A 15,409-nucleotide genomic window follows, 5' to 3' on the forward strand; every position below is an offset into this window, starting at 1 on the left:
AGCTTCAAGCATCAAGAATAATCGCAGGGAAAAAGATAACAAGAGGTATAGCCAAGCTAAATTCCATCCCAAACTGGCTTACCCATGAAAGAACAGTAATTAGAAAGAGTGAAATCTCATAAACAAAGGCTAAGTGACATCTGGGACTCTTAATCTAATCTTAGTACCCTGAGGAGAGTTTCTTCCTGAGTGATAAAAGGAGCCAGGGGTACAGTACCAACCTTTCCGACAGTGTGGTCTTCACACTGTTGGTTCGGACAAAGGGCGTCAGAGAGTCATCTTTTGAGGAGGCGATCAGGCCAGTGGAGGAATTGTGGCTCAGGCCTCCTCCACTGCCGAGGGAGATGTCAATGGACTCGCAGCTGGTGTGCAGGCTGCTAACAGACTGGAAGCCCAGGCCATCCTTGCTCACTGCTGATGAGCTGCTGGCAGTGGTGCCCCAGGTAAGGCTGTTGGAAGGGCCCGAGTGGGCAGAGCTGGGGCTGGAGGCTAGAGGAGACTGGTTGAGGTCCACATTCTTACTGTAGAGAGGACTGCTGCTGCCACTGCTCAGGACACCACTGCCTGAGGGGGACTCTAAGTTACCTTGCTGGGTCATGGTGGCATGAGGATTGGAGATGACCACCAAATTTTTCATGTTTTCAGCTGTGGCGATGGGCACTTGCTTGGTAGGCTTCCCACCAAAGAGTCTGTGAAGAGACAAAGGGTTGTGTGGGATGAACACCCAGTGCCAATGGCACCAAGCTATTGAAGAAGGATGGTGCATAGGAGGCAGTAAAACCCCGGAAAGAGGATAATACAAGTCTTTGTTGCTGAAATAGCTAAGGGACTCCACTGGGAAAGGCTGGCCATAAAATGGGACTGACACAGGCATATCAAAGATGCTTTCTTCAAATTCTAGACTATAGCTGAGACTTTGGTTCTATTTTAGCCCAGGAAAATGAGATCCACTTTTTATAAGCCTGTTAATACTGCTCCAAGTTCTATAAATATACCAACTAAAAAAAATTGCCCTAACCCAGGAAATATCGAGATGGAACAATTTCTAAGTCATCTTCAATCCATAATACTGGGCACAAAGCAGTCACTCAGGTCAGGTAAACAGAGCTGTAGGGGATTTGGTTCTTTGATTTCTAAGCACAGCACAAGGAATCAAGACCATGATTCTATTCAAGAGCCAGTGGCTCACACCTGTAATCCTAGCCACTCAGGAGGCTGAAATCTGAGGATTGTGGCTCGGGCAGGAAAGTCCATGAAACTCTTATCTATATACTGGAAGTGGTTCTGTGGCTCAAGTGTAGAATGAGTTCAAGCCTCAAGACTAGGAAAAAAAAAAAAAGGACCATGATTCTAGATCTGGTTAGGGTCTGGGGAAAGTGTCTTCACAAATTTCTCCTCAATGGAAAGGCCAACTTGAAAAGTATCTTTCTGGGCCAGAGAGTTTAGTTTTTGTTTTGTTTTTTCCAGTGACCTACACAGAAAGTTTGATAGGTTCACATTAGCTCAAACATACTGTGCACAAACCATGTGTCTAAAATTGACACAGAGAAATGCCATTTCCTTCATCTTTCCTCTGTTCATGACCAAAAGACTGCCATAAGTACAGAGAATGGTAAAAAGTACTCCCTCTTACATTGGCAGGGAACTCCCTAGTGAAAAGTCAGAGGGTAGACCACATTTCAGTAATACAAGGGCTTTATTTCACCCATCAAAACTAGTGAGTAGAAAAAGTATATCTGAAAAATGACAAAACTACATCATGATAGGCAGCTTGCCTTTCACCTGAAGTGGTATCAATCTAACCTTGTTGTCTCCTAACAAGTCTACAAATCTTAACTGTTATCAAGACAAACAATCAAATGTATAGTTAATCAACCAATTCCTACTACATTATATGGTGGTAGAGGAGAAATACTCCTCCCCTGGTGATAATAATGAAAAATCCTGTTGTAGAATCTTTGCTTTAGAACATATACATACTTCCAGTGACAGGAACCTCACTACTAAAGAGTAACTTGTTCCATTGGTAAGCTATCTTACTTGTTAAAAAGCCAAAAGCTGATCCATCTTTTTTGGACTTTTAGGCAATTTCTCCTTATCCTGCTAATGTATAACCACAGTCTCTTTCTGTGAGTACTTCAAATCATGTGAAGAGTTATCTGTCTCATTCACTGAAGGCTTCTCTTCTCTATACTAATACACACAAGTGAGTTATGAACACTCTGGTGATTTAGGGAGAGTGAGCTTCACAGGGAATGGGCTGATAGTTCCTCCATGGAGTGTGTAAGGAACTGCATACATTTTCATGTGTCCTATTACACTAGCCTGAAGGTCCAATAAATGCCTTTGTAGTCAGCAAAGGAAATCTATTAACACTGGAGAGAGAATATTACATATAATACTTGAGGCAAGAAGCAGAGAAAAATTTTCATTTACAAGGCAATTTGTTAAAACAACAAAGAGTGGTTCAATAGGACTTTCCCTCTGAAAAATAATCGTTACTGAATTCTAATAATCAAGTCTAGACAACGCACACAGAACAGCTGGCTTCATCACACCTTTCATGTGGAATGTTTCTTCTGAAGTCTTTTCAAACATTCCTGTTCATCCCCAAATATATACATGTGCATATAATTTTTTCCCCCTGCTTAGTTTTCCATCCTAGGAGCTTACTCTTTTCCATGACAAGAAATTTCCTGGGAAGATAAGATGCACTCTAACCTACACAACTATGATTCAGGATGGACCAGGGAACAGCAAGATAATTTGAATAGCTAAGGTGTTTTAAAAACTTTAAAACAAAGTGAGTCTTTCACATTAAGGATTTCTATGAAGCAAATGTTAACAGGCAAGATACAAAAAAACTGTTAAAAATGAACAAACAGTAAATATTTATTTCCATATTAGGAAATGTGGGAAAATAATGCCTTCTTCAGGTAACAAGAAAGTATTTTCTTCTTTTTGAAAGAGTTCTCCTTTAAGAGTTTTTTTTTTTAATATCAGATACTAAACTGAAGTTATTCATGGGATGTAAAACACAATGATTATGATAAAGTGTAATTCTGTCTCAGGAATGAATTTTTGTTTCATAGGTAATAAAAAAGAAAGAAAAAGAAAAGAATTACTTGCTTCCTTTGAGCTATTTATCCTTAATTTAAGAGCTTACTGAGACTTCATCTTAGATGATAGCTAACTTTCACCAAATGAGCTCACTATGCTAGACATGACTAAGATGAATTTTTATGAGAATTTTATGAGAATCTAGAAAAAAAGTACCATTGTTCTCATTATACAGATAAGGAAACAGAGTCAGAATTTAGCAAGGTGATATGGTGCTATTAAAATAGACTCAGAAGTTGGAACACAGGTTTGTGTTTTATCATCCAACCAACTACAAACTTGCTAGCAGAGATTGACATAACAGCTTTACCCAAGGTCTGAATGGAGGAGACGCAGAGGCTGCTACAACTATGGAACAGGAAATTCTTAACCCGAGGTACCATTCTATCTACTCCAACTCTGCTGGGTTCCATGTATTTGCCCACTTACCGGCGTAGTGTGGGAGAGGCCACATCTGGGTACTTTGTCCCTGGTTGGAGAGTGGTCTGAGTTGAGCTGGACAGAGGCTGGGCAGCCGGGTTCACTTTCACTGAATTACAAGAAGCAACACTCTCGTTGTCTGATGAGATCCCTTTCTCCTTATCTGTCTGGTTGACCAGACCCGGCAGAGAACTGCCGAGGGCTGTTCTGGAAGGCTCCCTCAGCTTGGGCACTGGCAGGCCTGCTGACTTGCTGCTAATGTTGGAATCTATGCTGCTGGTGCTAGACCTGTTTCCAGCCCCATTTCGGCTGTTGGACTTACTTGGCCTTGGCAAACTACGGTACTGTAAGTTTGTCCGGGAGCTGAGAGATAAATACCCATCGTCCTGGTTCTGAGTGCCATCTATGCTCGTCTTTCGGCCTGTAGACCGGCCAACTAGAGCAGAGGACTTTGGGATTTTTCCTAGTGTAGCTGACCTGCTGGTGACAGTGGCCCCACTGGCTGTGATCATGGCCAACCCAGCTGCTGAGCCACTCTGCTTCTTGAACCCAAAGCTATTGGTGTTGGTGGTGGATGTTCTGGAGCTGTTGGGAAGAGGCTTTTTGGATTCATCACCGCTACTGCGGCCTGCATCTGATGGGGAGCGCTTCACCTGGGAAGCTTTCGGGGAAAGCCTTCCCTTCTCAGACACCTTCGCATCATCAGTTTTTCCTAAGAGAGAAATCAAGAAGATTAGCTTTAAAATGCTTCCCTCTTCTGAAAAAAGCTGACTCTTTCCTGGGGAAGGGGGGAGAAGTAAGGAGGAGGAGAAGGGAGCTTTAGACCAAGATAATCTAGTCTCCCACAGTCACTGTGAGCCTTTTAGTAACTGTCAGCGACATTTTTATTCATTTGCAAAACAGTCTAAATTGATCCAAGATAAAACAAAGACAGCTAAGGGGGTGGGGGGGCGGGCAGAGAAACACTGCTTTTCACTGACCTTTCACTTTCTGCCAATTACACTCTCTGACATTTCCTGGGTGAGCTCCTACCCTTGTTTACATACATATCTTAAATTGTGGACAACATACAATGTATCAACATACTCATGAGGAGCCTGCCCCCCTGGGTTAACTGCCACCTGGCAAGGAGTCAGACTCATGTAGTATAAGTTAATCCAAACAGTAGGCCTCTGTAGGCACACATACCCATTTAAGAAAGCCAGTTCCTAGCAAAGAAGAAATTCAAAGAGGTAACTGGTTAAGTCAAATTCTTGCTAGGGTTACTATAGCATCAGCTTGTAAACAGTTCATTGTGGAGGGTGTCTAACTCACCAGTTCCCGAGGTCTTCAGTGTGCCTGCTGGGGCAGCTGGCTTTGTCCTTGGCATAGTGATGCCCACCTGGGCTGTCATGCCTCGCCGCCAGGAGCCTGTCTGGGAGATGACAGGATTCTTCTTGCCCGATGTGCTTTTGTCAGACTCATCTGACACGTCAGAAGGATTCCGTCTCCACTTGGATCCAGGCTCCATCTTTATGCCGCTGTCTGACCCTCCATCTGATTTCTTGATGTCATCACCAGACCACAGGGAATTCCTCTCCACCTGTGAGTGCTTCTCAGCGTCAGTCTGTGGATAGACACTCCTGGAATTAGTGCTCCCCAGTCCCATTTTAGGGAGTCCTTCACCCCAAAAGCAAAAAAAAAAAAGCTAATATGCTGAACTAGTTAAAGAAAAAAAAACCAAAACATTGGTAAGTACTTTTAAAAAGTTTGGCCTTTCATATTCTGATTATCTTGTTAGAAAGGCATTTTTATTCATGTGTTTAAATAAAGAATATAAATATGTCATTTCACATGAGGAAGGAAAATAAGGGAGCAGAAGCAGGAGAAAAGAAGGAAAGGAAGCCTAGGAGGAAAGCAAAGCCTGCAGAGAAGAAAATGCTTTGGGAATTCAGCCAACAACTCTGCCACTCGGAGACAGGTCTCCTCCAGCTCTGGTGTTAAATCTCTAACCAGCATCCAGTTTCTCTCCTGTTTTCCTTTGTTCTGCTGCTTTCCTATCACTCCACTGGCAGTGCCAAAATCCAACACACTGAATGAGGGTGGCTGCTTGTTTCCCTCAAATCAGGGAGGCTCAGCTGAAAGGAAACAAATCCTCAAACAGCAGTGGTTCCTGCTCCTACCCTTCATTTATATGCCACTGCTTTGCTCCCCTTGTGTGATTTTATTCAGACAGAGATATAATTAGCCAGTTTTCTTTGGAGGAGCCTTGACCTCCTAGCCATGAAACTCAGAAGGGGACAAGAGGGTGATATTAATGATCAGCTGCACTAAAAACCATAAAGTAAGCCAGAATGTTTAGGGCTCCCTGGTGTGTGAGTCCAGCCAGAGGATACCCAGGGAGAGGAGCAGTACTGGGAAGGGAAGGCAACAAACCTTCCAGTGGCTACACTGCAAAATGAGTCCCACGTTATTTCTAGCTACCAAGAGTGGGCACCATCAGCAAAGTGGGAAGCTAATGTGAACCCTTGACAAGAACATGGCCTAAAGCATATCACACAGGAATAGTTCAAATTCTTCTTCCACAGAATACAAGGAGTGAACAGAACAAAAGCTACGTATAACAAACAGCCCAAATTTAAATGCCTTTCTCTTTCTTTCCCAGTCCTTTCTTCCCCTATAAATTTAACCCATTCAAGACAGCCACCTAATGGGTGCCATCATTTGTTTGGTCCTTCCTCATATACACACCATATTCCAGCCTGGTACAAAGCACTAGAGATAGACATAGAGGAGAAAGGAACAAGTAAATAAATGAATGGATAATGAATATCTGTCCATTAGGCTACAACACAGTTTAACAAAATGATCTTGTTGGATCTCAGCCATTATTTGGTCAAGGAGAGTAAGGGGTTAAGCAGTATTGTCTTCATCTCAATTTTACAGATGAGCAGAAACTCTGTCCCAACTGACTCAGTCCAAGTTTTCCTCTTTTAGATCCTGCAGGAGCATTCAACCAGAACAGACTCAATGCTTGCTGCTTGCCAGGCACCATAGAGGGGCTGAGAATCAGTAAATAAGGCTGATTCTCTCCCCCCCCACCCCCCACTTGCAAGTTTATGGTCAGTTGTAAGAGTCAGAGATTGAACACCTATGGACAAATGGATGTATAACTGTGAATTTTAAAGACTATTGCAAAGAAAAGGATTGGGAGTCTGGGAGAGAAATACAGAGCCTGACCTAAGTGAGGGTAGGAAGTGGTACTAAGAAGTTTTAGAAGAGTCCTAAAGAATGAAGGATCCAGGTGCTGGTGGCTTACATCTATAATCATCTGGAGGCTGAGAGCTGAGGATCACAGTTTGAAGCCAGAACAAGCAGTAAAGTCCATGAGACTCTTAGCTCTAACTAACAACTGAAAAGCCAGAAGTGGAACTGTGGCTCAAGTGGTAGAGCACTAGCCTTGAACAAGGGTTAGGGATAGCACCCAGCCCCCCTGAGTTCAAACCCCAGGACAGCAAGAGAGGGGGTCAGGGAGGGAGAAAGAGGGAGAGAATATAAAGGAACTCTGAGCAGTTTAAGGAGAACATACACAGCAGTATGCATGTGCAAAGCCACAAAAGCAGGTAAGAGCTTGGCTTTGGAAGCCTTCATTTAACAAACATTTACTGAGTACCACTATGTAATGGACAAACTTAATTAAACTGGGAACACAATGAACAAATTTAAAACCTTAATCTCAGCCCAGTGCTGGTGGCTCATGCCTATAATCCTAGCTACTTAGGAGGTTGAAATCTGAGGATCAAGGTTCAAAGCCAGCCTGGTCAGGAAAGTCCATGAGACTCTGATCTCTAGTTAATCATAGAAAAAGCTGAAAGTGGTGCTGTAGCTCAAGTAGTAGAATGCTAGCCTTCAGCAAAAGTTGCTTAGGAGGCTGGGCGCCCCATGGCTCATGCCTGTAATGCTAGCTAGTCAGGAGACTGAGATCTGAGGATCACAGTTCAAAGCCAGCCTGGGCAGGAAAGTCTGTGAGACTCTTATCTCCAATTAGCCACCAGAAAACCAAAAGTGGTGCTGTGGCTCAAGAGGTAGAGTGCTTGCCTTGAGCTGAAGAGCTCAGGGGCAGTGCGCAGGCCCAAGGTTCAAGTCCCATAATTGACCAAAAAAAAAAAAAAAAAAAAAAAAGCTTAGCGACAGAACCCATGCCCAGAGTTCAAGACCCAGGACAGGGGAAAAAAAACCGTAATCTTATGGATCATACAACAAGTTTACACTAATATAGCTTAATATGCTCTAAGATGCAGTGAAAAATTAGCACATTCCATATCCTGGATTACTATGTAGTCTCTTAAATGTTTTTAAATCTACTTCTAATCAAATTGCTAAGAATATTAGCAATAACAACAAAAATTCATCAAGATGTTACTGTGGACCAGGCACTGAGCTAACTTGCTTTGTATGTATCATTTAAATCTCATTAAAGGGGGCTGGGAAGGTGGCTCAGTGGTAGAGCGTTTGCCGTGCATGCCTGAGGCCCTAGGTTCAATTCTTCAGCATCCATAAGCAAAAAGAAAAAAGCCGGAAGTGGCGCTGTGGCTCAAGTGGTAGAGCACTAGCCTTGAGCTGAAGAGCTGAGGGACAGAGCCCAGGCCCAGAGTTCAGGCCCTACGACCGGACCAAAAAAAATAAAATAATAAATAAAAAATAAATCTCATTAAAGATGAGGAAGTAATAGTTAACACTCTCAGTTTTACACCTGAAAAACTGAGGCAAAGAATAGAAGAGCAGGGTTGGGGAATGTGACTTAGTAGTAGAGCACTTGCTTAGCATTCATGAAGCCCTGGGTTCAATTCCTCAGTACCACATAAACAGAAAAAGCCAGAAATGGTGCTATGGTTCAAGTGGTAGAGTGCTAGCCTTGAGCAAAAGAAGCCCAGGGACAGTTCCCAGGCTCTGAGTTCAAGCCCCAGGACTGGAAAGAAAGAAAGAAAGAAAGAAAGAAAGAAAGAAAGAAAGAAAGAAAGAAAGAAAGAAAGAAAGAAAGAAAGAAAGAAAGAAAGAAAGAAAGAAAGAAAGGAAGGAAGGAAGGAAGGAAGGAAGGAAGGAAGGAAGGAAGGAAGGAAGGAAGAAAGGAAGGTAGAAAGAAGGAAAGAAAGAAAGAAAAAAAGAAGGAAAGAAAGAGGGGGGAGGGAGGGAGAGGGAAGGGAAGGAAGGGAAGGAAGGGGAAAAAAAAAAAGAAGAGAAAAGCAATTGCCTAGTATCACACAGCAAAAGAGACACTGAGTTTCCAGGATGTCTAATTGCCAAGCCCACATTTTATCCTAGACATCACACTGCTTTCTTTGATATAAATCCAAGGATATAAGAATTTTTACACATCCCATGGCCCATAATAAAAATACACATCCTAAGTCTCTCTTCTATACCAGCAGGCAACTTGGCTGTGCCCCCACAATCTGCCCTAGAACAGCTGCAGCCCAGCCGCTAGGTGGGAAGCTCTAGAAGTCCATTTTACATCTTCGCACACACACACACACACCCTCAATTTGGTCCAGGGAAGTAGCTTTTCCAGCTCTAGGACATTCTGTTAAGTTTCTGTTCAAATCCTTCCTGAGTTATATGTGAAACCTGGTGACATCTCTTTGGAGTCAAAGTGAGTGAGGCCTGCCTTCTCTGTTCCTAGAATTTGCAACAACAGGAAAACTAGCAGGATGACTATGCTGGCATGTTCAGAGTCCTTACTTTTTTTCTGCAATATCTATGCTTGAGGTTTTCCCTCTATGGTTTCTCTTTTTGAAGGTGTTCTTTATTGCCTTGATTTGGACCTCTCCTTAGCTATCTAACAGTCAGATGGGAAGGTAGGGGAAATGAGCCAGAATAACCTCACAGGAGAGCTGACAGTGTTCAAAAACAAGAGGGTAGGGCATTGGTGGCTCATCCCTGTAATCCTACCTATTCATGAAGCTGAGTTCTGAGGATCACGGTTCAAAGCCAGCCTAGGTAGGAAAGTTCATGAGACTATAATTAGTCTTTTTTTTAGTCTTTTTAGTCAAAGGAAAAGCTGGAAGTAGTGCTATAGCTTAAGTGGTGGTGTGCTAGCCTTGAGCAAAAGGAGCTCAAGGGCAGTATCCAGACTCAGAATTCAAACCCCAGTACCAGCCCCCCCCCGAATACACACACACACACACACACACACACACACACACACACACACACACACACACACACACACACACACACACACACACACACACACACACACACACACACACACACGCGCACATACACATTTTTTTTTTGGTTGTTAATGGGTCTGAACTCTGGGCCTGGGTGCTGTCCCTCAGCTCTTCAGCTCAAGACTAGGGCTCTACCACTTGAGCCACAGCACCACTTCTTGCTTTTTCTGCTTATGTAGTGCTGAGGAATTGAACTCAGAGCCTCATGTATGCAAGGCAAGCATTCTAGCACTGAGCCATCTTCCTAGCCCCACATACACATAATTTTTTAAAAACAAAGCGGGTAGATTTAGGATGAAGCTTATGAAGTGGGGAGCCTGGCATGATGTAGGACAAGGCATTGGCAGCAGAATCTGACACAGACTTGAGCTTCACTACTGGGTGCTACAATTTGTGGGATGCTGGAGGAAGTCCCTTCCCATCTCAAAGATGGTTACTCTGTGTATACAAAATGGTGTGCATTATTAACAAGTCTCAAAAGTGTTGATGGTGAGATCAATGAGATAAACATGGAGAGACTCCTCAGACAGTGGCTCCTCTCATCACCAAACTCTCTCCCTATTAAAACTCTGCTATCCACCTTTAGTATTTACCCTATTGTGTCTTGCATTGGGGTGAACAAGACATTGTCTCCTTTCTCTGAGCCATAAGCCTCCAGGCATCAGGGACACTTTCTCCTTATGTCAAATCCCTACATACCTAGAGAGTGAAATAACTTAAGCTTGAGACCTAGTAATAATCAATGGCATCAGCATCATTAACTGCCACCTCTATCACTATATATGTATGTAGAGGGATATGCTGTGTTCCTATAACGTAAGTTCTTAGCTCATCTTGTCCTCTGAGGTTATATTATTACCCATATTTCACCAACCTCAAATGAAAATACAGCTCCCAGCAGGTGAGCAGAAGGGACAGTTCTCCTGCTGTAACTGACTGTTATCCCCACATTCGGAGGACTCTAGTTTCATTCAGGGTCGCACAGAATAGGAATCTTTACCACATACATCAGAATTTTAACTCCCTGAGTAGCAAAAATAAACTGGCATGTAATGATCTTTTCCCTCTCATATATCTTATTAAAAATTTTACCAGGCCAGATGGGGTGGTTCACATCTTCAATTCTAGCTAGCTACTCAGAGGGCTGAGATTTAGAGTATGTCAATAAAAGCCAAGAAAATGTCCACAAGACCCCATCTGAAAACAAACAAACAGACAACAACCAGCAAAAAAAAAAAAAAAATGGGTTTGAGGCATAGTTTATGTGGTAGAGCAACAATTAGGCAAGGGTAAGGCCAAGGGTTAAAATACCAGTTCTGGAAAAAAGAATTGCAGGCATTGAAAATGAGAGGAGTCAGGTGCTGGTGGCTCATACCTGTAATTCTAGCTACTCAAGAGGCTGAGATCTAAGGATTGCAGTTCAAAGCCAGCCTGGGCAGGAAAGTCCGTGAGACTCTTATCTCCAATAAACTACCAGAAACCCAGAAGTGGCACTGTGGCTCAAGTGGTAGAGTGATTGCCTTGATCTGAAGAGCTGAGGGACAGTGCCCAGGACCAGAGTTCAAGCCCCAAGCCAGTCTGAGTAAAAAAGTCCATGAGACGCTTCCCTCTAGTGTCAGCCTTGAGCAGAGAAAAGCTAAGGAATCATGTCCAAGCCCCAAGTTCAAGTCCCAGTATACCAGCTTGCCCCCACTCCCTCTCTCTCTCATACTCACCTCTCTCTCTCTCTCTCTCTCTCTCTCTCTCTCTCTCTCTCTCTCTCTCTCTCACACACACACACACACACACACACACACACACACACACACACACACACACGATCATGCGTTTGCATGACTGTGAGACAATCAAAGGGGCAGGAAATCCAAAGGGAGAGAGGGAGGGATGGAAGGAAGGAGAGAGGAAGGAGGGATGAAGGAGAGATTTCTGTGCAACTATCCAGGTCAGGCACTGAGAGCAGCATGTTCACAATTTCCCTGCTGCTCTCACATGTACCCTTCATGACAGGTCTAATGTCATGATTTTATGAATGAGAGAATAGAGGCTTGGGGAGGTTAACTAGCTTACCCACGGGTGTCAGAGTAAGGAACTCAACCCAATACCACCAGACTTGAGTGTCACCCTCCCCTTCCTGAAGTCACTCTTTGTTGTCTATTATACTCACCAGCTCTCGTCTTCTAGAGGTCTGCAAAAAAACATGTGGGGCCAGGTGACATGGCTCATCCTAGCTGCTCAGGAAGCTGAGATCTGAGGATCACAGTTCGAAGCCAGCCTGGGCAGTAAAGTCTGTGAGACTCTTATCTCCAACAAACTATCAAAAAAGCTGGAAGTGGTGCTGTGGCTCAAGTGCTAGAATGCTAGCCTTGAGCAAAAGAAGCTCAAGGACAGTGCCCAAGCCCTGAGTTCAAACCCAAGGACCAGCACACACACACATACACACACACACTAACACACACACACACGTGCGCCATACACAAGAGGCATTTGGACCTCAAGCATGGGGCTCTGCCCAGCACACAGAGAAGCAGTGACCATAGAGGCTCAGTGCTGTATGGCTGGCCACACATGCCCGGTGGGGCAACCTTAGCACAGCTCAATGTCCCTGAGGAAATGCAGAGACAAAGGCAACCTCATTCCGCAAAACTGTTCATCCATTATCTCCGCCTCCTCCTCTTTCCATCACTGCTTCTCAGATTTTCTAAAAAAATAACTTCCATGTTCCACGAAGGTGAAATCCAGGCAGGCAGCCTGCCCTCAACTTGTTTTCCCCATGGACACACAGAGCCACTAATTGCCTCCTTGTGTCCTGCCTGGCAGACGGTGTACTGCCCACTGGCCCAGGGTAAATCAGCATGTAACAAGACTGTGAGAAAGCACAGCCCAGAAGGAGTGGCTTTTAGGAAGGGTACAACACAAATCTTCCCACTGCTGAATGCCGCTCAGAGGGGAGTAATGGCCCTTAGCATTCCTCACAGTAGTGTGGGAGAAGACATGGGAGGAAGCGAATCACATTGATTCAATATTTTGAGATGCTCCCTAGACAGAAACAAAGGGAATGTCACTAAAAAAACTATTTAGAGACAACATGGCAATAGAAAGCTCGATGACACTTGTACTATGTGCATTTTTGTTATCCCCAAGCCTACTTTTTCACTTTTTATTTTAATATTTTTAAACTGAGGTAGATGTACAAGGAAAAACTGCCTAGTGAACAGCAAGTCTTAAGAAGTTAAAATAATGTGGTCTTGATCAAAAGACATGTGGAGGTAGGTTCTAGGGCTCATACCTGTATTTCTACCTATTTGGGAGGCTGAGATCTAGAATTGTGGTTCAAAGCCAGTGCAGGCAGGAAAGTCTATGAAATTCTTATGTCCAATTAACCACCAAAAAGCTGGAAGTGGAGCTGTAGCTGTAGTGGTAGACCACCAGCTTTGAGTGAAAAACTTAAGGGATAGTACATAAGCCCTAAGTTCAAGCCCCAGTAGCAGCGCACGCGCACACACACACACACACACACACACACACACACACACACACACAACAACAACACACACACGTGGGGGGGGGTATTCTTTAATCTCTTTTGTGAAATTTGCAAGATGAAAGCAAAGTGTTGTCCAAAGAGGTGAAGGAAGGCGTTAACCAAAGTTAGCTGTGACTGATAAATCAACTCATCCAGGAGCCTATAATCCTAGTTACACAGGAGGCTGAGATCTGAGGATTGTGGTTCAAAGGCACCCCAGGCAGAAAAGTCCCTGTGGGACTCTTATCTCCAATTAACCACTCAAAATCCAGAAGTAGTGGTGTGGCTCTAGTGGTAGAACGCTAGCCTTGAACAAAAGAGCTCAGGGTCAGTGCTAAGGCCCTGAGTTCAAGCCCTACATCTGACTAAATAAATAAATGAATAAATAAATGAAAGAAATCTTCTCTAATACCAGATATTTGCTTGACATCAATGTGGAACTGTAAACTCCAACTGTAGCATTGTGGATTGGACAAAGAGAAAGAGACATCCAATTCAGTGGTAAGGTAGCTCCATCTGCAAGGTCACAGGAGAAATCTCACTGATTGCTAATCTTACTGCAAGATCTGCCTGCCTCCAGGTGAACAATTTTGCATCCCTATCTTCGTATCTAAAGGCAATCCAGAAGTTTGGTAGTTTCCTTGAAGAATCATCAACTAAACACTGACCACTCAGGCAGAAGAGTTTAAGAATTTGTTTTATGTTGTTATTGTTTATCAAATAGACATGCTTATCTAGGCACAATATTCTTTGGTAAAATGCACAACTTTAAGTGCATATCTTAAATAAGTTTTATAAAATTTATGTTTACATAATTACCACTTGGAACAAGATAAAGAACACTTAACCCCAAAAGTATAACTACCACAATTTGACCCTACTGACACCTCAAAAATGGAAAATTCTGACTACTGCAAGAAAGCAATCCCAGAGGTAACACCACCACCCATACTGCAGACACACCTCCAGCCCTACCTTCAAACAAGTTACCTTTCAAACAATGAGATTTCTAACATTGCCCTTATCTGAGTACAGTAAAAACCAATGGAGAAAGGAAGACAAGGTGGGAAGGGAGGAAAGGGGAAGGAAAAGAGGGAGGGAGGGGACAGAGAAGCAGTGTATGTTCTGCTGACCCCAGGTCCCTAAGGGAAATCCTGTTCCAATCAGACTTCCCCAAGAGTTCACCCAGTAACAGCAATCTCCACCAGTGGAAGAATCTAGTTACAAAAGGTTCACCCATGCCAGCACCATGATGGCTAACCAGTCAATGCCAGTCAGCCCCAACCTGAGAACAAGCTGTGAGGACAGCATTGACTTTTCTAGCAGTAAAATAAACTTGTAAAACCAATGACTGCTAACCATTCAGGAATGCTGTGAGAACAAGGGAATAGGCCCGTGCAAAACTATACTGTATTTGACACATAAAAAGCTGAGAGTTTAGCTGAGTGCGGGTGGTTTATACTTCTAATCCTAGTTACTTAGAAGGCTGAGATGTGAGGATTGCAGTTTGAAACCAGCTGGCACAAGAAAGTCTGTGAGACTCTAGTTTCCAGTTAACTATCAAAAAAAGCCAGAAATAGAGCTGTGGCTCAGGAGATAAGAGCATAGCCTTTAGAGCAAAAAAAGTCAGGGACAGTGCTCAAGCCCTGAGTTCAAAGCCCAGAACTGGCGTGCATGTACCTGTGCGACATACACACACACCTCAATGTTTATAGCAATTGCAAACTCTAGCTCCTTAGGGTTGAATTGTGGGGTTTTACTTTTGTGGGCTTGAACTTAGAGTCTGAGCACTGTTCCTAAACTCCTTTGCTCAAGGTTAGTATCTAACACTTTAGCCACAGTGCCACTTCTGGTTTTGTGTAGTTAATTGGAGATAAGAATCTCACAGACTTGCCTGCCTGGACTGACTTTGAACCATGATCCCCAGATCTGTCTCCTGAATAGCTAAGATTACAGATGTGAGCCACTGGCACCTGCCTGGATTGTTTTTTAAAATTGTGTAGGGGCCCTCTGTGATACACTGGAGTGTGGGAAATCTGCCTGAAAGGGTTGAACACTTTGGCTAGCTGTCTATTACTCCCTACATGGAGTAATGTTTTCTGATGTTTAAAGAGAAAAACTAGAAACACATTTT

At 43.5% G+C, this 15,409-nt stretch overlaps 1 protein-coding gene across 8 annotated transcripts in view; it reads right to left on the reverse strand.

Annotated features, from left to right (window-relative positions):
- The window catches only part of Nav2 (neuron navigator 2), a 715,292-nt gene that overhangs the window by 61,264 nt on the left and 638,619 nt on the right, over positions 1-15,409 (reverse strand). For all 8 annotated transcript variants that reach the window (XM_070032729.1, XM_070032731.1, XM_070032725.1 and 5 more), the window contains 3 exons: positions 4,855-5,146; positions 3,550-4,252; positions 222-689 (listed from right to left, as the gene is read on the reverse strand). In XM_070032729.1, coding sequence (XP_069888830.1) covers positions 222-689; positions 3,550-4,252; positions 4,855-5,146 — 1,463 coding nt within the window. The remainder of the gene's footprint in view (positions 1-221; positions 690-3,549; positions 4,253-4,854; positions 5,147-15,409) is intronic.

Source organism: Dipodomys merriami, unplaced genomic scaffold (genome assembly GCF_024711535.1).
Source record: "Dipodomys merriami isolate MVZ:Mamm:240054 unplaced genomic scaffold, mDipMer1.0.p SCAF_21, whole genome shotgun sequence".
NCBI classification, from domain to species: Eukaryota; Metazoa; Chordata; class Mammalia; order Rodentia; family Heteromyidae; genus Dipodomys; species Dipodomys merriami.